At 40.6% G+C, this 23716-nt stretch overlaps 1 protein-coding gene across 1 annotated transcript in view; it reads right to left on the reverse strand.

The window, feature by feature from the left end:
• Positions 1–245: 245 nt before the first annotated feature.
• The window catches only part of LOC114471931 (85/88 kDa calcium-independent phospholipase A2-like), a 28400-nt gene continuing 4929 nt past the window's right edge, over positions 246–23716 (reverse strand). The window contains exons 3-11 of the mRNA XM_028460935.1: positions 21863–22072; positions 16189–16369; positions 16087–16139; positions 15329–15440; positions 14963–15145; positions 14450–14555; positions 4369–4485; positions 3952–4039; positions 246–414 (exon numbers count right to left, since the gene is read on the reverse strand). Of these exons, the coding sequence (XP_028316736.1) occupies positions 246–414; positions 3952–4039; positions 4369–4485; positions 14450–14555; positions 14963–15145; positions 15329–15440; positions 16087–16139; positions 16189–16369; positions 21863–22072 (1219 nt within the window). The remainder of the gene's footprint in view (positions 415–3951; positions 4040–4368; positions 4486–14449; positions 14556–14962; positions 15146–15328; positions 15441–16086; positions 16140–16188; positions 16370–21862; positions 22073–23716) is intronic.

Consider the following 23716-nt stretch of genomic DNA (forward strand, 5'->3'; position numbering starts at 1 on the left):
TATCATTGTATCAAGATATTGTCACACTCCAAGTTTAAGGGAGAGTAAAGGTCCCTTAGAAGAGCTCTTCTTCTCCGCTTCATTGTCTACTACCAAACCGCAGAGTCATTTTAAAATGGTGGAACACAGACCCTGAAACGGTAAAGTAGTCCCATTTTGACACAGATCTCTAGGTTTTAGGCCACATTTGTAAAAACCCTTTAAATAAAAGAAGAGGAAAAGGTGTAGAACTAACAACAAATAAACTAACCGTGGATGATAGCAAGAGCCAGGATGCCCCCGGTGCTGGTGCCGGCTACCCAGTCGAAGAGTTCTCGAGTGGGCCGACCTGCTTCTTTCTCCAGGGCAATTAACATCTGGATCAGCACGAGGCCTTTGATACCTCCCCCGTCGAGACACAGAAGTCTGTCCATCCTTTAGGACAGGAAGAGACAAAAAAAACAGCTATAAGCAGACTGACACTAGTTGTCTCTACCATGAGCTAATACAGGCTGTAATATACTCGGTAGCCATTGTCATATAGAAAAAAGCCATAAAGGCTGGTGTCAAATTACAGACACTTTCAGCTGATGATCTGACAGGTAGCATATAAGAATACCAAATGTCATCAACAAAAAAAGCCATGTCAAACCCAGGACCAAGTCGACACGACAGAAACTGACTGAGAATATAATGGTTTTCTTTATTTTTCTGCTAAAACTTCTGGTTGAAGTTATGAAGAATTCACTCATGCTTTAAATAACAATATAAGAAGTTTTAAAACAGGAAGTGTTTAAAATCAGCTTGTTATAGGGGGAATCCCTGCTCAGCCTTGTTCCGGTCGTAGGAACTTCCACAGCTGAATAACATACCAGCATTCATTCATCAACTATTCACACACTTCTGTTGTTGTTTCGGTCCATCAGCTGCTTGTTGAAGTGCAACACATAGATACTCAAGCAGCTATTCTGATTTGTCGCTGTAGAAAATGCTTTTCCAGGGAACCGTGTGGGTTTCTATCGTTGAAACAAGTTGGACAAGTCTGAAGACATTACTCAGAACTGGTCTGTGGCTTTTATCAGTACATCACTATGGCAGAACCTGTTCACAAAGACGGATGCTTCCCACTGTGCCAACATTCAGAACTTTGCCTTGGTTCATTCGTAAAACAGCAACAGCGTCATTTGTGACCGGGGTCAGCTGTTAAAAGGATTCTCCACTGTTTTTACAAGTTTGGTCTAAAATCTTTGAAATGTCCTTATTAGTAGATCTATGCCTAACAAAACACATTGTTTTGCATAATATTTATTTAGTTGCCTTTTAAAAAAATGGGACAACTTAACAGTTTTAGAGCCTGTGTTCCACCATATTGAAATCATGTGATTGATGATGTCACACGGCCCCACTGCCTGTAAACATCCCATTGTTTTCTATTGGAGTGAAACATTCAGCCTGAATTTTATATCATTTAGTAGCTTTTTCGACAATTTAGCAGCTTTTTAGAATATTTAGCAGCATTTTTAGATCATTTAGCAGCTTTTTAGGTTATTTAGAAGCTTTTTATATCATCTAGCAGCATTTTTAAATCATTCAGTATCTTTTTAGATCATTTAGCAGCTTTTTAGGTTATTTAGAAGCTTTTTATATCATTTAGCAGCATTTTTAAATCATTCAGTATCTTTTTAGATCATTTAGCAGCTTTTTAGATCCGTTAGTAGCTATATAGGTCATTTAGCAGCTTTTAAGGTCATTTAGCAGCTTTTTAGGGCTGCAGTCAACCAAGAAAATGGTTGGTCGACCAAGCCTTTGGCACACGTAGAGATTAGTCGACCGAAAAATAAGGAAAATGAATGAGCAGCTGCAGAGGAGGACGATAAATATTTTGTTTTGGCTTTTTGTGGTGCTGATTTGCTTTTAAACACGGACCATTTATGATATGAACCTTATTCAAGTTTTGACCAGAACCGGACAAAGCAAAACTGAAACCTCGAGGTCCGACAGACATTAGGTATTTATATACGTGCCCGACCTGGAACCGACAATTAAAACCTATTTTTTCCTCACACAAATGACTTTGTTTTAGTGGTAAACCTGCTTTTATTAATAATAATTGTTGATGTCAACATCAGATCAGCGCACGGGGGAAACAAACACACGTCAAAGACAGGTGCGCAGTGAGTGCTGTGGCGCCAGAGACAGCAGTGGATGAATTTACATAATCTACGTATCAAATATAAGGATAATCCATGTTCTTGTGCAGAAAAAGGATTGATTCAACATGGATGCTTGTGCTTCAAGCCTGTCCTAATTTGTTCCCTCTCTGCTCCGATCAGAGCAGTCAGTGACAGCGCAACACTTTTTTTTTTGCAGCCAGCACTCACTCACACAGCTGTTGCTGGACATAGAAGTGTATTGCATTGCATTTTTTGGTATTGAACCTGATACCGTTGCTGGTCGGCCAACAAAAATCTTGGTCGACCACGACGGCATCGGTCAATTAGTCGACTAAACAACCAAAGTTGGCAGGTTTTTAGTTCAATTAGCAGCTTTTTAGGTCATTTAGCCAGCTGTTGAAGAACTCCCACCATCCTCAGGGTTTGTGTGTCTTCAACGGTCTGTGATTTACTCTCTAACTTCAGCCACCAGAATGTATCAGTGCATTGTTTAAGGAAGTGTAAAGCTCCCTTAGGGGTGCTTTTCTCGTTTGTTTTTCTCGTCCCGTGCGATCACAGATTTTTTTGAATTGTTTATATCCTCTTTCGGTAAACAAAAGAGGGTTACATCGACATCTTTTTTAGAGCAACCAAAAGCAGCACAAGTTGTCATTTTGACTAAATACCTGCTAAATGATTTAAAAACCTGCTAAATGTTCTAAAAAAGTTGCTAAATGATCTAAAAATCAGACTGAATGCTTCACTCCAATCGCTGAATAAAACGTGAGATGGGTTTAGACCTACTGATGATGTGTTGTTGCAATAGTATAGGATAGGATTAATATTGCAACAACACATCATCAGTCGGGTAAAACTAACCTGCCTCACGACGGTCTAATCCCAGCTCACGTTCCATGTTCGTGGGTGAACAATCCAACGCTTGGTGAATTCTGCTTCACAATGATAGGAAGAGTCGACATCGAAGGATCAAAAAGCGACGTCACTATGACGCTATTGGCCTTACCAGCCTGTCATTGCCCGATCCCGTTAGATCTCGGAAGTTAAGCAGGTCCAGACCTTCAATCCAATAGCTGAATTGGAGTTTACGAGCAGTGGGGCCGTGTGACATCATCAATCACATGATTTAAAGATGGAGGAACACAGGCTGTAAAACTGTAAAGTAGTCCTATTTTTAAAAGGCAAAAACCACTATTTTCTCAGAAAATTAAGGTTTCTGTCTTCTCATGGTCACATGTTCCTTGAGCAACAAAAATAGTTCTGACAGAATGTTTGGATGTTGTAAAATGTCATTTTTTTCCACTCAAATACTACAGGAAACCATTTATGAGCTGATGAAACTCATAACGTTCATGTTCATTTGGATTGTGACCCTGTAAACACTTTAAAAATGTCAGTAGTTAGGAACTGTTTTAAGTATTTTTGTTGTTTGGTTTAAAAACAATAGTCATTAATAAATATGACATGTTTTATTTAATGACGTAAGTATTTTTATTGAATGATCAGAGATGTTCCATCATTTTCAGCTTCGTCTTATGTCTGCGTTCACTAATGTGATGAAGAGTCTGCAGAAAAGGTCTGTTTGTTGATTCCACCACAGAAACTAGATGATCTTTGTAATTAGGTGTGATGGAAAATATCAATATCAGTTATCGAACAAACAAGTTGTAAAATAATAGCGTATCATGTTATCGGCCAAAAATCCAATACCGTGCATCCCTGCTTTCAGAGTTATTCTTCTGAGCTTTGCAGCAGAACTCATTTGTCAACAGAAACAGAAATAAAACAAACCCACACTTACTTTGTCTTGCCGTCCACTTGAAAACGTTCAGGTCCCGTGGTACCAGCACTAGCACCAGGAGCCTCCACATGCGTGAGATCCTCAAAACCTGAAAATCAGGAGCCATGATCGACACGTTTCTAAAAGCCAAACGACATCTGCAGTAAAACCAAAGCTCTTTACTCAGGTTTGAATGTTTCTCAGTATGAGATGAACAGATACAGCTTAATAATGTTACCTCTAATCAACATTGATCTCACAGCACTTTATCAAAAACTACAGGAAACCATTTATGAGCTGATGAAACTCATAACGTTCATGTTCATTTGGATTGTGACCCTGTAAACACTGTGTAAAATGGTTATGATGATAGAAAAATCAAGTTAAAACCTCAGGACATGAATGAACATGACCCATGGTGGGAAACAATCATGTTACCTATGCCTTGAGGTTTGGTCGTGGAGGACATTGGAGGACGGCTTTCAGGGGAGGCTGGGAGGAAGCGTTGCACTCCTACACTAAAGAGCATGTCCAGGAGAATCTCTCTGTTAGGGCCTTCAATGCAAACACCAGGTTAGTCGTGCACAGACAACGTGAACAGCACGGGCACAGGATGAGTGAGTAACAAAACAAACTGTTCATGCTTTTTCACCAGTAAATAGAAACTTATTTACTTTGTTTTCATGTGCATTATGACTTGTTTTGCTGAGGGAGAACAAAATGACAATATCAAATGGCCTTAAAGCTGCTTAATCATAATTTTAAAACTGTATCTGTATTTCATCCAAGTTGTTCTCATAAATCCTCTGAAAGGGATTTACTCAGAAACGAATGTCCAAGGTAGAGATTACTGCTCAAAAGTTTCTTTCTAATCTCCACCATCAACAAACGGTTTGTTGAAAAAAAGTAATGTGACTTGCACTTTGGAAATGTTGATCACAATAGCTACTGTGAGATATGGAGGCACAAAAAAGAATGCACAGTCGGCGCAAGAACATTTTTTTTAAGGGATCCTCTACTTTTTTTTTGTACAAATGTGGCTTAAAATCTTTGAAATGTACTTATTAGTAGATCTACTGTATGTATAACTAAACACATTAGTATGCACCACGTTCATTTATTAACTTCTAAAAATGGGACTACTTTATAGTTTTAGAGCCTGTGTTCCTCCATCTTGAAATCACATGATTGATGATGTCACACGACCCCACTGCCTGAACATTCCATCATTTTCTACTGGAGTGAAATATTCAGCCTGATTTTTAGATCGCTCAAAAACTTTCACCATGTCTTCTTATTACTATAGACATTTTTTGGTTCTTTTTTTCAGACATTAAATTTTTGCTCTTTACCTTTTTTGCTTGACAGTTTTGGAAATGTCTCTCGCCTTCCTCAGAAGTGTCTCACTGACAGACTGTGACGTGTCAGCCAGCAGATCTTAAAGGTCCCATGTCATGCTATTTTTCACTCATCTCCATTTGTTCTAAGAACTCTAAAAACATAGTATTTGAAGTTTGTTTTCCCAAACTCGCCTTTTTTACAGAGATTTAGCCTCTGAAAAGTCACTTTCTGAGCAACTCTACAAACAGGCTGATTTGCGGCCTACGCAATTTCATCAGTGGGCGTGTCTATAGATGGGATACTGACTTCCCCTCCCCGCATGGTGATGTAGGGCCACAGAACAGCCCGCCCTCCTTCCACCCACTCCGTAGCCGAGTTCATTCTGCTTTACAAACACAATACAGAGCGTGGGGGCGGGGCGTTCACCAGTACATACATAGACTGTAGAAGCCGGCTGTTAAGATCTGCTGGCTGACACGTCACGCGCTGTCAGTGAGATGCTTCCAAGGAAGGCGAGAGACATTGCCGAAACTGTCATGAAAAAAAGGTAAAGAGCAACATCCACTCTTTAATTTAACGTCTGAAAAAGGAACAAAAAAATCATTTAGCAGCTTTTTCAGTCAAAATTACAACTTGTTGTGCTTTTGGCTGCTCAAAATAATCAGGAAAAGTTAAAGTTGCAGATGTAAACCTCTTTTGTTTACCGAAAGGGGGGTAAAAACAGTTGTGACCAAAAATGATCTCTGACTGCAGGGGGCGACAGTTCCAATTCTGTGGTTTGGTAGTAAACAATGAAGCAGAGAAGAAGAGCTCTCCTAAAGACGGGATTTTCAACCTAGGGGTCAGGATCCTATTTGGGATCACAAGACACTGGGAGGAGGTCTCTAGATGCTTTCAAGAAACTATGAGTATTTTCTGAACAACTTGAGTTCATTTTTGCTTATGTTTACCCTTTTTCTGTAACTACACTAAACTTTGTATATTTTAAATAGGTACTAAACTTCCTGGATAACAGTGGTTATTATAATAATATAATAATGTCTTTACTTTATATAGCACTTTTTGAAAAACTCAAAGACACACGTTTACAATAAAAGTACGAATAAAAAGAAAAGAGTACATGTAAAAATTAAAGTTTAGATGAGTTTTGAGGTGTAATTTGAAGTCCAGAGTGGTAGTATTTTTTATATCTTGCGGTACTGAATTCCAGAATGGGGGGGGGGGGCTGCAGAGAAGACTCTGTACCCCCAGGTGAGCCAGTGTAGTAATATTATTCAGCTAAATAAATAAATGTGGTTATCACAAATTCATAGAACAATGGACCATCATTTTACTGACTTTATGAATTGGTCCCAAAAATCTCTCCCCTTTATTCCCTCTTATAGATGGTCCTGTCTCCACATGACTGTTCTTCAATGTTCATGTCAGTGTTCAACCACCTTCAGCTAGAGTGGGGGTCCCCACTCTCTTACTCTACCTTAAACAGTGCTTGGCTGAAGTTAGTGAGTATTCACAGAATGTTGAAGACACACAAACCTTTCTATCCCCAGGGTTTTGTTTGTCTTCAACAGTTTGCTGTATAATAATGTGTTTTGTTTCAGTAGGAACAGTGCAAACATTTTTGGCCAAATTTGTAAAAACAGTGGAGGATCCCTTTAAGTTTTCTCTTCATTCTTTCTGTGAATTCTTGTGTTTCTTTGCAAAAGAATGACCGTGATTCATTTGATGCATTTTGTTCTTCTTAGTTTGTGTTCCCTGTGATATGACCTTGATCCGATACCTGTCGTTTTTGGTGTTTCTGTGGAAACTACAATATCAACATGGCCATTGTTTTGAAATACAGCTGCAGTTTAAAAAATGTGATTTTTGTGAATTAATTATTCACGGTGTAGCCAGGTTTCACAGAACAGAGGGAAACATTCAGCCATACTTTCTTCTAATGTTGACTGAATAAAATATTAGTTTCAGAAGCAGAAAACTATAGGTTATTTGCATAACCCAGGTTCTCTAAGTAATATGAGTAAGATGTCTGACTATGGGATATACGACTCTGCGTCATATCGCTGAAGACCAATCTCATTATGCCAATCCTGATTGGCTGGTGAAAAGTATTAATTTGCCGCAGGTAGTCCCTCCTACTATAAGTGGAGTGGGCTGATGATACTACGTCATTCAAATAAGCAAACCTCTTCTCACTCACCCAGCAAAAAAGGTTGTCTGGTGAGACATCTCATTCAAATTACTCAGAAAACCAGGGTTATGCAAATAATCTATAGTTCTCTTTCATAACATTTGTTTAGATGTCTCACTATGGGACATGGTAGCTCCCACATTGCAGACAAGCTCATCATGCGTTACACCAGCCCGCAGGGCAAGCACTGTTTCGATCAAGACAGGAGAACCGCCCATGCCATGCACAGAGCGGAAAGATCCAGCAGGTAAAACAGGACCAAAGTGAGGGACGAGGACCAACTCGCCGCAGCACAAATATCCTCAACAGACACTCCCCTGAACAAGGCCCAGGATGTGGCTAATACCCAAGTCGAATGTGCACGCAAGCCAACAGGCGGCTAGAGACCCTGACTCGTATAAGCCAAAGCAATGCTTTGACCACCCAGTGTGACAGACGTTGCTTAGTAACGTGACAAAGAGCTGACGCCAAAGCCAGTAACAACACTGCCTTCAGGGACACAAACTTCAAGTTTGCACATCCCATTGGCTCAAAAGGAGGCTGTTTAAGTCCCTCCAGAACCACAGCCAAATCCCACGAAGGCACCAGTGGCCTCGACACAGGGAGGAGCCTGCGTGCTCCTTTTATAAAAGAATGATCAGCGGATACTGACACGCAGTTTTATCCCCAAAGCCCACAGGGCCTTGGCCTTCTGTTTGTCAATCAGCTCCTGCAGAAATGATAAAATCACTCCCACAGTGTCATGTTTTCAATAAAAACATCTGAGATGATTCTTCGTTGGCAAACTCCACCATTTAATGTGAACAGGAACAGCTCATAACATTATTCTTCTATGACACATACTCCTCTGTGTCTATGCAATATAACTGTAGACACCAGTATAACTCAGGACTCGGATGGCACCTCAAGGATGGGAGAGCTAATGGCTCCTATTACCACACTGAAAGGGGGTGTGTCCCGTCTGGTGACACCAGCCTTCAAACACCCTCCACTTACAGTCGTACAGAGACCTAGTGGAGACAGCCTCAGTGCTCTGTATGATGGAAATCACACGCTGTGAGAGTCCCGCGGCTGACAGATTGCGCCACTCAGGGCCCAAGCCCATAGCGCTAAGCCCTCTGGGTGAGGATGGAAGACTGAGCCTCCACCTGTAACAGCAGGTCTCTTCGCAGTGGGAGTTGACAGGGATGAGCGCACAGCAGCCGGTAAACCTCCACAGGGCATGGCAGGCCAATGCAGAGCTACCAGGATCAGAGTATGGCCGGCTGCCTCATAAAGGGCCCAGATCTGTTCCACAACCTCCGGATGTAGCATCCACTCCCCGTAAATTGGCGCCCCCTGGACAGCAGGTCTGTGCCTGCATTCAGGGCTCATGGGATGTGTGTCGCTCTCAGCGAAAGGAGGCGACTACAACTCCACAGGATCAGCCTGCATGCCAGCAGGTGCAACTGAAAGGAGCACAATTCGCCCCGATGGTTGATGTACGCTACTGCGGTCATAATGTTTGTCCTCACCAGGACATGGTGGCCCGTGAGGAACGGAAGGAAATGCCTCTGAGAGTAATTAATGTGGGAGCGCTGGAGGCTCACATCACAGTGATCTCTTACAAACTGCCCCTCGTGCCCTGCCTCTACCCATGACGGTGCCCATAGGCATTAGGGATGCACTGAAATGAAAATTTGTGGCCGAAGCCAAAAAAAAAATATCAATGATTGGCCGAATACCAAATATCGAATATGGTTGTTAAGTTTTTTCCTATTCTTTTTAATAGTGCATAAATAGCCTAGAATACATTTTTAGATATGTTTTTTAAAGATAGTAAATGTTTACTGAATACTCTGACATTTTTTAGATATTCCAGTAGTCTTTCTTTTAAAAAAAAAAAATCACAAACTTATAACAGGTTCGCCAATGCGCCAAACCACAAGAGCGGAGTACACCTCTGCATGAACAAATAGTGTTTACACTACAGTGTATGTTCACCGTGGAGGAGCGGCACTGACAGCAGGCAAATTCTGTATTTAGTTTTATAGGTAGCCATCACTCTTTTGCTAGCGAGACAAACAATGGCGGACTTTCGCAAAAGTTTTCATCAGGTTAAGGGTCGAGTCCATGGGTGGAGTTACCAGCATTTGTGACGTCACAAATGTGTAAAATTTGAAACGGAGCATTTTTCTCTGTGTTGTAAGACTTACACAGACCACAAATAAACGACCGGATGGATTTATTTCAAGTTACCTCATTTGTGTAACTGCAAAAGTGGATTTTTCATATGTCTCCTTTAAACAGCGCATCCTGAGGACCTTGGAACGCCTTGCGGCGAGCAGGTGGAGACAGATTGTGGACTTCCTGGGTAGGCAGAGGCAGAGAGCCTAGTCATCCTTCTTGGCCTTGCAGCGCCTCTGCATAGAGACCAGCGCGGAGCAGAAGATCCCCTCTTGAATGACGGGCATGTGCAGGATGTCACCGCTCTTGTTCTCTGAAAGGTTTGTCAGCTCAAGCCTGTGGAGGATTATGGTCCCCATCGCTCTCCCAGAGGGCTGGACCACACAACACTGGACACAGAGGCACAGGTCCGTGACTACTGACATCTCCTCCCTCCTGGCTGGGTCCGCAACGCAAGGTTGTTGCAGAGCTTCATCTGGTATGCCATGAGCAGCAACAACACGTTGAGTGCTCTGGCCGAGAGCGCCGCAGCCTTGTAGAAGCTCTCCGTCAGGGCTGACTGTAAGTTGTCAGACTTGGTGGGCAGACGTTTGTGGAAGCAGGTGTGCTGCTACCAGTGATTTCACCGGAGCAGCTACGGGAAGACAGGGTCGTCTTGGTCATGATGACAGGCCAAGGGATGGCCAATCGGGCAGCGGCACGTCTGCACACATCCAGCATGTCCAAGCCGAGGAGAAGCTGGTATGCTTCCCTCAGCTCCCTCCATGGAGGCGACAGAGGCGACGGGCTTTGCAGCCTGATCAGGGGTGACGAAAATGTCGTCCTCCACTTTGTCCTCTGAAATGAGAAGTTCAGAAGTGACGTCATTGTCGTCCCCACAGTCCAAGTCCAGAATGTCCTCCCCGGGTGGAGGAACAAAGGCAAGCTTGGACTGGGAACCCCAGGAACCACCTCAGGCTCCATCTCAGCCGCGACGGCCTTGGTGCCGTGAGGGGGAAGATAGGGTCCCTGCTCCGACAAGCTAACTTGGTGTACCAGCCGAATACGAAGGCTCTTCACTGTGAAGACGGCGCAGTGGCGGCAGGAACCAGGGGCGTTCAGGGCCTGCTGGGAGTGTTCCAGCCCGAGGCTCCCTGAGCAGACCTGGTGTGCTTCTCGAGCAAGAGCACACCAGGCTTGAAGGCTTGAAGGCGAGCCTTCAAGCCTCCAGACCCCGTGGTGTGTAGGGCCTTGTCCACCATCTCCTTCTCTGTGTTAGTGTGCAACGAGGAAGAAGTAACCAAGTCACTAACTGGTGTGTTGCGTCCGGTGCGACAGCCGTGGTGTGGCGTCGAGTGAAGCTGTGAGCCGAAAACTGGTGTTTCAGCGGTCGGCCCTCGATGGCAGGGCGTTGAAACAGTGTTAAACCGAGCGTGGAGAGCAAGGAAAACACTGGTCGACCTGGTGTGGTCGAGAGCAGAGAAAAAGCTTCAACAGCAGCGTCCAGAAAAGGGTCCACCTGTGGACGGTTAAGCAGCTGCGATGCGAGATAGCTCTTAGTGAGAAGAGGTTTTTGAATGGCACTGTGTTCTCCTCCCCCTCTACTTATAGTAGGAGGGACTACCTGCGGCGGATGAATACATTTCACCAGCCAATCAGGATTGGCATAATGAGATTGGGCTTCTGAGATATGACGCGGAGGCATATATCCCACAGTGAGACATCTGAACTAATGTTATGAAAGAGAACAGATTTCACATGCATTACTCAAGCATGCAAACAAGCTGATACTCGGTCACTAATTTATTATTATCCTTTCCATGCAAACTTGTTTTCTTTCACTTCTCAGCTAACTGAGTTCCACTAATACATTTTTAAACTTGCAAGAACAGGTAACTAACTGTAATTGAAGAACCAATATCAAAAACAAGTGGTATGTTAATCTGTCAAATTAATTTTTTCAAAAAAGTTTAACTTTTACTTCGACAACAGATTCTGATTCTGTTGTTCTTAAATTCTTAAAAAAAAGGTAACCACATACACATATAATAGTCAACATTAAATGTGGACTATTAAATATCAGATCGCTTTCGTCTAAATCCCTCTTAGTGAGTGATCTTATTGTAACCCAGGTTAAGTGTTTATCAAAGTGAAAGTATGTTATAAATAGTAATAAAAAAGAAATAAATAAATTTGAAAAAGAGTTATTAAATAGGTAAATATGATAAAATGTTTTAAAACGTTTTTCATATTTTATTTATTTATAAGAATTTGTTAAAAGTTTAAAACTGTTAATTTGTGGGTTATTTGTTCAATCTACTTTAATAATAATAATAATTTTTAAAAAAAAAGTGTATTTTCCTAATAAGCACGCAGCTGTGTGACCCATGTGACTAGCATCAGCCAACCGGATTGTTCCCCGGAAATGTACCTGCTAGGCGAGGGAGACATGCACGGAGCTGCTGCTGCTGCATAAAAAAGAGAAAAGGAGACCAGGCAGAAACATGCACGGAGCTGCTGCTGCATAAAAAAAAGAGAAAAGGAGACCAGGCAGAAACATACACGGAGCTTCTGCAGAATAGAGAGCAGTGAAAACGCATACAGGCGGTGCTGCTGCGGGGAAGGAAGAAAGGAGAGCAGAAAACTAGTTTAAAAGTTGTTGGATAAGTATTTTTGCTTTCCAACCTGTTCCAGTGCGGAGATTGGTACCGTGATAAACGGGACTTGGTGAGTGAGAGAAATGTATATATTTTTTGTATTTCATGTAAATGTAAAGCTGTGGTAGCGTATTTATGTTGTTTTTGGTAAAATGTGAAGGTGTAAAGTGCATTTAAAAGCTAAATGAAGGCACAAACTCTGTTCGCTGTTCCGTCTTTCCGCTCGTGTCCGCCATTACGTGATGGCGGTGCTGCTTCAAAAAAGCAAAATTTATGGACAGAAATGCACATTATCGTTGTTTTAGATCTACCCAGTGTTTTTATTTCATGTATTCATACCCATTTTATGTTGTGTATGATAGGCCATTTAGTGTGGGTTGAAAAATATCCAGCTAAAGTGAACTTTGAAGAAGACGTGTTTGAAACAAGATGGCGAGCAGCTCTCGAACCAGCCTTCGAACCACGTGGACCTTCTGAGCTGTGCATCTGCTTCGAGTGCTACGCCCTCTGCTGATAGGTGCATGGTTTTCATCTGAACTGGTAGGATTCACCCATACTTCTGCAACACTGCAGAGGATAAAGACTGAACTGAACTGCTAAGTCAGAGTGAAGGGAGAGAGAAGAGACTTTTTCTGTGAAATACAGATTTGATTCAGCCTTTTGCTGAATTCTTTTCATTTCTATTTTTTTGTATTTTTATTTCTAATAATTGTAAAAGGGTATTTTACAATGGTCTTTGTTGTAAACAAACTGTCCAACTTAAAAGGTACCTAAATGTGATTCAAACTAATTAGTTAGCTTATGAGACCTTGAACCACTTGAATAGAAAATTAACTAAAAGGTTGCAACCAGTAAAACTCAAAACAGATCTGAAACTGAATTAAACACAAAAAGGGTTTAACAAAAAGGGATTCACACAAAATTGTGATTTTTCTGTTGTATGTTTTATGTTGTCATTGTTGTATGTCCTTATTTTATTTTTCTAATACTATTTAAACTTATCCTCTGGTCTGTGGTCTTTTACTTAGATTTCTGTAGTGTTCAGCTGTGAATTTCTCCAGCAGTCGTACCTTACCAAATTTTTCTGGTCCATTCTTGTGTGATACACTATTAGATGATATTACGCTGTAATTACCCCACTAGGGCGTTACATTATAACGGACCATTAATTAGGTGTATTATGCCTCATGGAGACTTGGTACAAAAATGAAGATTGTATTGCTCTTAATGAAGCAACCCTCCCAATTATGGTTATCACCATATTCCCCATGAGAGTCGTCGGAGAGGAGGAGTGGCAGCAGTTTTTCACTCAAGCTTATCAGTTACCCCAAAAACAAAACTTAACCAAAATTCATTCGGAAGCCTCTCACTTGAAATTTGTAATCCCAAAAACAAGATAGAAAAATCCACTTTACTGGTTATAATTTACTGTCCTCCTGATCCATATTCAGTGTGTTTTTGGAGCCTTTTTGTATATTTTTGTGCATTTCTGTACTTTTTGTATCAATAATGTTTAGTTTTTTTATTTTATTTTACTCATTTAGTATATTTTTACTATAAATACCTTAGATACGGTGAGGGCGTGTTTTGAGATCCGCGGGAACTATGTGAAACTTCCGGAAACTCTTCCGTTGTCGCAACTCGGCACTGTGTGCGTTTAGCATGTACATCCAAGGTGCACATTTGGTTATATAGCACGCGGTGAACATATCAGCGTTTATAATGCCGTATCCACGGAGAAATGTGTATTTTTTGCCGTTAACTTTCAACACAGCCGCGACCATTGCCATCAATAACTTCCGTGTCTCGTCCGTTCGGTCTAAACAGCGAATGGTCAAACTAACATGAAAATAAACATTCTGAAACAATTACCAAATAAGGAAGTCAAGAAGTCCACAGAAGCTCAAAACTTGTGAAAGAGCCTTAAACTATCTTCCTCTCTCTCACTCGTTTGTCTGCACACAGGTCTGGTGCTACTCCAGGTCTATAGCGAGCGATTGGCTCTGGCTGTACACGTGACTCTAGCTCGCCACTACACTGCACTACATTATCATGTTTTTTAAGGAAGAAGCGGTAGGAGGTACATGGCTTCAGGTTTAATGTATGAAGGGTACAGGACTGTGAAAGGGAACCACTGCTTCAAACCAATGATCAGGTTCTTTCTTTAACTTCTTTGCACTGATACCTTTGCTGGTTTGGGCAGCGATGAGTCCAGGTGTTTCTCCAAGGTTGTTGGGAATCTCCACATCAGCCCCAAAAACAATCAGTGCCTTAAGATCCATGTGATCCATCTACAAGGCAAGGCAAGGCAAATTTATTTATATAGCGCATTTCATACTCAAGGCAACTCAATGTGCTTTACATGATAAAACATTCAATTGTTTAAAATCAATAAGAACATTTAAATCAATAAGAACATTTAAATCAATAAGAACATTTAAAATCATCAGTAAAATCAATTAAAATCATCAGTAAAATCATCATTACATCAACAACATGACAAAAAATGTCTCTCTCAATCATATGCAGTAGAGAAAAAAAGTGCCTTTAACTTTGATATAAAAATGTTCACATTAGATACTGACTTCAGCTCCGCTGGCAGTTTGTTCCACTTCTTCAGACAAACAGACCAAAATAAGCAGCGCCTTCAGCCCAATGAACCAATGGACCAATGACCAGGTCCATTCTTAGTGTGTACCTTCATGGCTAAGTGCAGTGCGGTGTTCCCGTCCTGGTCCTTCAGGTTTGCATCAGCTCCATGAGTGAGCAGCACCATAGCAGCTTTAAAGCGGCCTCGCTTTGTTAGGATGTGAAAAGCGCTTTCTCCAGTCTTACTAAGGTAGTTTACTGAGCAATCGCGTTCCAGCAGCTGGCGACACATCTGGCACAAAAAGCGTAAGACGGCCACTTGTGAGACAAATATAAGCCACATGTCTAATTGTTTGTGGGCCTCAAAACAAAAATACTCCAAAAACACTCAGAAAGACAGAAAGATACACAAAATGACAAAACAAAATGTAGTATATATAGTACAGTATCTGGTCTCTCACTGCCCACCTCGTACTCTAGGCGGGTTAACAGCCTCGTCGTAGCAGCACGAATAGTCGCCCGCTTCCTCTTCAGCCGCTCCAATCCCTCCGTCATGACTAGTGCTAAACCGAGCCGTCAGCTGATCACTTCGTTGGAGAAAGTTCTTAAAGTCCTCACTTCCCGGGTTTCAGCACCAAATATTACGTAGCTACAGCTTCCATAATCATGACAGAGGCTCGGGTAGTTCGTTGAACTTTGTTGTTCAGGTTTATTGAACAAACACAGCAGCTGGTGTCAAACTATGACGGTTCACTTTTTTTTTCTTCCAGTTAAGATGGCGCCAGCAACAACACATCCTGTTTCCACCCTTCAAAATAAAAGACTTCCGTCTCTCCAAAATAAAACAAATGTCACTTAATACATTTTTACCATATCTTATAACGTGAAAACACCTTTATAATTATGTTGTAATTAACAATCAATGTTAAACATATAGACCTGTAAATAAGTCACAACAATGAGTGAGCAGCACCATAGCAGCCTCAAAGCGGCCTCGCTTTGTTAGGATGTGAAGAGCGCTTTCTCCAGTCTTACTAAGGTAGTTTACTGAGCAATCGTGTTCCAGCAGCAGGCGACACATCTGGCACAAAAAGCGTAAAACGGCCACTTGTGAGACAAATACAAGCCACATGTCTAATTGTTTGACAAAACAAAATGACAACAAAAACACATTTCGACAACAAAAATAAACAAAATCTCTCCAAAAACACTCAAAAAATCTGAAAAATGCACAAAATGACAATATTCAAATCGTTGACCCCTGTGCCAAGTTGTGAGCACAAGGCCTGGATGTAGGGAGGAAAGAGCAAAGGGGCGGGATCAATGGTGTCTCACCTTTACAAAAACAGAGAACTTGTGTTTGCAGGCACAGTGCATGGGCGTGTCCCCGTGGCAATCTCTGATGTCAGTACGAACTTGGCTTTCATCCAACAGCTGTTTAATACTGGCCAGGTCTCCTCGCTCACAGGCCAGGTGGAGCGGAGTCTGGCCCACCTCATTCTGAGAGTTGATGTGACTGAAAGAAAAAACAGGGTTTGTTTAGTCTGAGATGATTCCTACCAGAGTTGGGGGTCATTTACAATTACGTCTTCAATTATCCATCTTCAATTACGATTACCAGCATTTTTCCCAATTACAATTCAAATTAAAAATCAAAATCAATTAAAATTACATGCTCAATCACTAAAGTTCAATTACGTCTTCACTTATCCATGTTCAATGACAACTCAATTACGATTAAAATCAAAGCTACAAGCAGCAGGAAGTGGTGCACGTTATGGTGTGTTGCTTGTTGGGGTGTGGCAGTAATTTGAAAGCGTTGAGACGTAGCTGACCATTTTCAAGGATTATATCAAACTTTCCTGCAATGTTCTGTGCAAATATAATGTCTATGATTTCCTTTTACCAATAGGTGGCGCTATGACTATGAATGATGGATCTGTTAAACCAGGGGTCCCCAATCCTGGTCCTCAAGGGCCACTATCCAGCATGTTTTAGATGTTTCCCTCTTCCAACACACCTGATTCAAATGATGAACTCATCATCAAGCTCTGTAGAAGCCTGATAACGATCCTGGTCATTTCAATCAGGTGTGTTGGAAGAGGGAAATATCTAAAACATGCTGGATAGTGGCCCTTGAGGACCAGGATTGGCCACCCCTGGGTTAAACCATAACTAATTTTTTGGCAAACAAATGAAAGCTGCTATAATTACAGTAATTAACATCTACTTAGCTCTACAAACCCTTAAAAACTTCCATAAGCGTAGCACATCATTTAAGTGAACAGGCTGCTAAGAGGAATATTTACATCTACAAAGATTCACAATCAAATAAACATGTACGTTCAGGGGCGGATCTACCGGGGTGGCATGGGGTGGCAAATGTCACCCCACAACAAAGCCTTGCCACCCTAATTTGTACACACGGGCACGGTACTACGCGGCCGCGGTCCACCAACCGGTAATGCCCCGCTGTCGCTTCCTGACTGCGGAGCCAACGTTCTAAAACACCAACAAAGAAGACGCGTAAGATCGCACGACTGATTATCAATAAGCTTGCGCTAAGTATCGATTTTTTTTTTTTCCCAAAACCTTTTCTGTTTTTTCACTAAAATGTGCAGGTACGTCTTCACATAAATGTTGTCACTGTTTGTTGAAGGAGCCAATATATTGTTTACTGGAATAGAGCACTATAATGGTGTCACTGGTAAGAAAGACCCTATGTTTTGTTTACAGAAAGCACTATTGGAGATACTTATTCATTTACATTGGTATGTTGACACTTATTTACAGAAATGTTGCACTAAAATAGTGTCACTGTTCATAGGACACTTTTTCAATTTATTGTCTTTCAGAGATATAAAATAAAAATTGTATTTTTTCACTTCATCTTTTTTCATGTCATAGATTATCATAGATTGATTTCTGACCAATATATCGCTAATCGTAGTATCGTCACATCGTGAGCGGTGTATCGTGAGGTACCCAGAGGTTCCCACCACTAATCAAAATAACAATTAAACAGTGTGGTTATTTTTGTTTTACACAAATTCATCATATGTCTTTTAAAATAAGTTTTTATACTTAGTTATATAACAGTGTGGCATCATTAACATGTCAATGACACTTTTTCTCCATCTGGTTACAGTTTGTTACAGTGAAAACAACTGTTTTAAAGCCATATTTTTGTAAAATTGAAAACATTTTGCACCGTAGTAATTTAAACTAACTACTAGACACTTTTTTTTATCATTCACACAATTCCAAGTCTTACACTTTGTTAAATGTTACAGAATGGTTCTTCAATGTAATGAATGTGATAATTATCCTGTTTATTTTCATGGACTGAAGCTGTGTTTCTGTGTGGATGTTACTCCAGTAAATATTAACAGTGTCGAGCTATTGTCTAGGACGTTCATGTCTATTCACGTCTGTGCTTCTATAAATCAATGTCAGTCAAAGAAAACATGGTGAAGCTACTTTGTGAATCTCACAGAAATGAAGAGGAAATAATCATTGTACTTGTTAAGCAGCACTGATATGTGTCCATGTTTACAGAGAAGTTGATAATACTAGCACTGAAATGACTATTTTCAGCATACATTTTGTTTAATGATTTAGAGTTCATTTGCAAAAACATTAACAATATTTTGTTGAAGCAATATTTACAGTGCATACAGAAAGTATTCACAGCGCTTCGCTTTTCCCACATTTCATCATGTTACAGCATTATTCCAAAAGGGATTAAATAATATTGTCTGTCCGATCCCACTCTTTTCATGTAATTCAATAACCAACAGAATGCTATTTTAAAGTGTTTATCATTTAAAAGGTGCTTGAAATACTAGAAAACATCACAAAGCTTAGTTCAAGGTACTGAATGTTAACCATATGATAAGGAAAATTCCTTAACCCAAATTTTGACATTCAGGTTTATTAAGTACTAACTATGCTATTTTTCAGCCGTGTCTGGTATCTAACTGTTTCATAATAGCTGATATATTAAGATATGATGTTGAAAAGATGTTTTGAAATATGTGGAATTAATTATTAGGCATTCTTTTATGTTTAGGAACTCCCTCTGTTGTCTATGTCATTCCACTACACACCCACACCCACAAGCTGAAAACAGAGACATTGACCAATCACCGATATGATCTCAGAATGATCAACCAAGACACCTCCTCCAAAAGGCGTCCCCAAATTCTTTTAAAAAAGGACACGCTGCCCGAAACTTTAGTTTTTGGGACGCTGGCATTTCATACTCAACGCGTTTCCCTTCCCCACCTTTTCACTTATTTCATTTTATTTTTAGTTGAAACAGTTAGATTTTTGGAATGAACAGCTGCTTGGTTCGGACGAATCCAGCATCTAGTGACGTGCGTAACAGCCGAAAGAAGCCCGGCCTGTGACCCATTGGGGTAAGCCACGAGCCATTCTCTAACCCAGCTGCGAAGGCCAGAACCACCTGGAACGGCTGAAGGGGCTCTACTCTGTTGAAACGCAACAGAACTCAACGGTGGCACGTCCTGCTGCATTGCTTCAAACAGCACCTCCAGGTCCAACCCTGACATCATCTTCAAGGTACTTGAATGAACTTTCATCAGCAACTTCATCCACAATAGATCACATCCATACTTCCATAACTACAAACTTACACACACTCACAACATGCTCCACACACAGTTCATCTCATTCATGTTTGTTCATCTCCCCTGTCCGTCTTCCTCTCTTTGTTATGAGCTCTCTTTATGATTTTATGATCTTATTATTCGAATATGTATCCTGCATTTTTATTCAATATTTAGTAGACTAGCATTCTCCTAGAATAGTGATTTCACTTTATTACATATAATCCTTACTTTTATTAGCCTAGAAATGCATTTTATCATGATTTAATTATCCCATTTCAATTGATATTTTGACTGTGTTAATTGTTGACTTTTGAATAAAAGGTTAAACATAATCTTTGATTCCTCTGATTCATTAAAGCTGTGATGATGGTGTAGATGTTGCTGGTAGAATTCACTTTCCCCTGGTTTCACATTGATGAGTCTAGTCTAAAAACGTAGACATAATTCTCCTGTTAAAAGGAGTGGCACCCCGCAAAATTTGAAGTAATAATAATCATAATTAATATTCTTAGTTATATAACCCATTAATAATAACTCATCTTCCTACACTTTGGCAGCAATTACGGCCTCAAGTCTTTTGGAATTTGAAGCCACAAGCTTGGTACATCTATCTATGGCCACTTTGGCCCATTCCTCTTTACAGAACCTCTGGAGCTCCATCAAGTTGGATGGGGAGCGTCGGTGCACAGACATTTTCATATCCCTCCAGAGATGCTCAATGGGATTCAAGTCTGGGCTCTGGCTGGGCCACTCTAGGGCATTCACAGCGTTGAATAGGCTTGGGCAAATGTCATTTGTGTGAAATTTGAGGCTGATTGAACTTTTTGTGTCCGTTATGGATTTCTTTAAATTGTGGTGTGCTTCAGAAATTAGCATTGCAAATTTGCGGTGGGGCCACGACCAAACCGTTAAAAGATATGCAAATCATTTTGATGATTTTTAATCTTCAGTTGGTCCTAAGTGTTCTGGCCGAGTTTGAAACAAATCGGATGAAGCCCTTCAGACTAGTTCGCGCAATGCGTTTCGCCATTTTTTATCTTTGACTCAAGATGTCTCTGCCTTCCTGTTTGATTTTCAGCATGGTTCATCGGGTAACTTTTTGTTCATCTTGGGGTCAAGAATACATGTTGCAAATTTCATGTGAATTGGGCCAACCTGCCAGTCGTTTGGCTCCATAGTATTTTTGGCGTCTTTTACAGTTTTTTTTCATTGCGCCAAAATAAAAAAAGCAAGAACAATAGGTTCCTACGGCCAGTATGGCCTTCGGATCCAAATTATCTGAACTCAATTACAATTCAATTATTAAAACAGATTTATTTTTTTTTGAGTAGGATGAATCCGTTTTTTTTTTTTTTTTTTTTTTTTAATTATTGACAAATTGCAAGTTCACAAATCAGTAAAACAACATAAAGGGAACAAAGAACAAAGTCAGGGAAAAAAAAATCACTAGAAAAGAATAAAATAAATACAGGCATCAGTCACTTGGAGGCACAGGAAACAGTTCTTCATACAGAAGCAATAATTTCACCTTTTTTTGTTTATTCAAATAATAACTAAACTCAGTTAAGACAAGATGAAAAATCGGAAGGGATTTTGAGAATTTTGCCATTAATAATATGAGATTAATGATGAAAGTAATTGATTTATTTGTTCTTTCAAAGATAAAAATAACATATTTTGAGCTGCAGAACAGCTCAATGTTGACAGATAGTCATGGTACCACAGGGTAAGTTGAAAGCTGGTTAGAATCTCCAGGAGTGACTGCACAAAGTGCTTTTAAAAATGACTAAAGTGGGTCTAATATCCTAAAAAACACCCCGTAAATACTGACCAGCAGGTGTCCTCAGTGAGCAACATATGTAACTAAGGTGACTAATAATGATGATAAAAAAAAATAAAATAAAAATAGGCTTTCACTATATACAGTACTATATGTAGCCTATATTGTGCTCTGCACAGTTTGTTTAGCTACACACATACACGGCGCCCCAGCGCCTCCGCCCAGGACAAGCAGGCTGCTCCCGGCCACACACCGTCCGCCCGCTGCCCACAGAGTGATTGGCTCTGGTGCGCTCATAGGCTGCCTGTAACCCAGCCAACAATACCGCGTGATCAAAGCTAAGCTTGTCTGCTATGGGTGGACAATTTTATGAAATAATTCATTAGCAGTATCATTGCAGTCCAAACAAATCTGACGTCGTACACCACTGAATCAAGCAGCAGCCATGTTGAAAGTCTCAGCTCTGTCTGTCCCTGAACCGCAGATATTTGAGCCACACACACACACACACACACTATTTCTAGACAGATTACGTGTTCACAATTATAATGACCTCAACCCTGTTTCCTTCCATACTCAGTAACTTTCGTCTCACCTCTGAAAAGACGTATATTTGAGAAACTTTCTGAGGCCCGTTTCCACGGCGATGTGGGCACAGCTCCAGTCCGGGTGGCTACGGCTGCAGTTGACGATGGGCTGAATGCTCTCAGCCTTCAGAGGATGTGTGTCGTAGAAGGGCTGGAGTTTGAGGGCGTACTGAGAAAACCAGTAGATGGCGTTGTCCTCGGAGAAGACCTGAAACAGCCTGAACAGCAACAGAAACGTCTCTATGACACGGTGATCTACATTAAAAACATCTACAATCACTTTAAAGAGCATTTCTTCTTCAAAACACTGGGATTATTTTACACTAATAGTAGGCAACATGGGAAAAAATTAATATCACAAGTTTTTTCATTCAGATCATTTAGAATATTTTATTTTATTTACCAGTAAAACAAACCAATTCACCTACTAAAAATCATCGCCCAAAATGGAAAAAATGAATACAAGGTGATTTAAGTCAGGGTAATTTTCAAACATTTAAAAAAAAATGTATGTAAGCAATTCATCAAACTGCTTCCAAGTACAATTAACATCAAACAAAAAGGTTGACAAGTTATTTTAGTCACACAGTCTTTTTACTCTGTTTAACTAAATTGGTGTAGCATTAGCAACACTTGCTACATACCATGGCAGCAGATCAGTCTAGTGATTTCCATTTGTTTTTGAGGTAACACACTCATGTTAATAAAATCCTATTTAAAGCAGTGTTATTTTAAACCCATCATTTCCCACAGTTTGGACAATCATATTGTTTAAAAGATAAAAATGTTACTGCTTTGGTTACATCAGGCCTGGGTGATATGGACCAATATTCATATTTAAATATTTTTCCTCAAAATGGCGATAGGCAACTTAAACTTGACTTATTTATATTTTTCAATATAGTTTTGCAAAAAAAAACAATAATGGGTCAAAAGCAGTGGATAAAAATGTCACAAAAACCCTTTTATTATTAACTCGCAGCACAATATCAACAGTTTGTACCACTTTTGACTTTTTCCTTCATTAAGACTGAAATGTGAAATTAAATTCTGTTGTGTTGTGAAACCACATTCAGGACGTTGTCCCTTTAAGAAGTGTGTAAAAACCTTTGAATTGGCTGTGTGTGGGCCACAGACATACAGTACCCTCCAAAAGTACTGGAATAAAACATGACAATACTGCTGACTCAAGCTGACTCATGTTTTCACAGAGTTTTACAGGCACAGCAAAGTTAAACAGGCACTGGTGGCTCTGTATTTAGGAGTCAGTGATGATTTGCGCAATTTTTTTGTGTGGCTATTTTTGACAGTGATTTAGGCGTTGTTTAATGCAGCCAGGACAAGAGAGTGGAGGGTGGTGCACCTAATGAGCGCTCCCCAGAACATTTCCGCATAAAAAACATTCCTTGCCTCACGATGACGGTGTTTCATGTTGATTCTGTCCATTTCCGCATTTAACCGTTTTCATTTGTCGATTCCGTGATTCCGTCAGCGCAGATTTTATAGGGCCCTAGTAGTGTGTTAAGCTGCAGCTGAGCGGAAGGTAGTGTTGTGGTGGTCAAGACCGGTCTTGGTCTCGAGACTGGTCTCGAGACCAAATTTTAAAGGTCTTGGTCTTGTCTCGGACTCTGAAGCATTTTGACTCGGGCTGCCCGGACTCGGGATTTTCCGTCAAGACCGTTCGAGACCAGCACTAATTACTGCTATTTTTAAACTGTTTTATAATGCGATAACACGGAGAAGAACGGGTAAAACAATATTTTATTCATTATTTAATCCACCCTGTATAATGACCACAACCTTCCTTAATGTGACTGAGTGACGTGTGTGACACACTCATACGTGTGTGTGACTACGGTGTC

This window comes from Gouania willdenowi, chromosome 1, assembly GCF_900634775.1.
Source record: "Gouania willdenowi chromosome 1, fGouWil2.1, whole genome shotgun sequence".
Lineage (NCBI taxonomy): Eukaryota > Metazoa > Chordata > Actinopteri > Blenniiformes > Gobiesocidae > Gouania > Gouania willdenowi.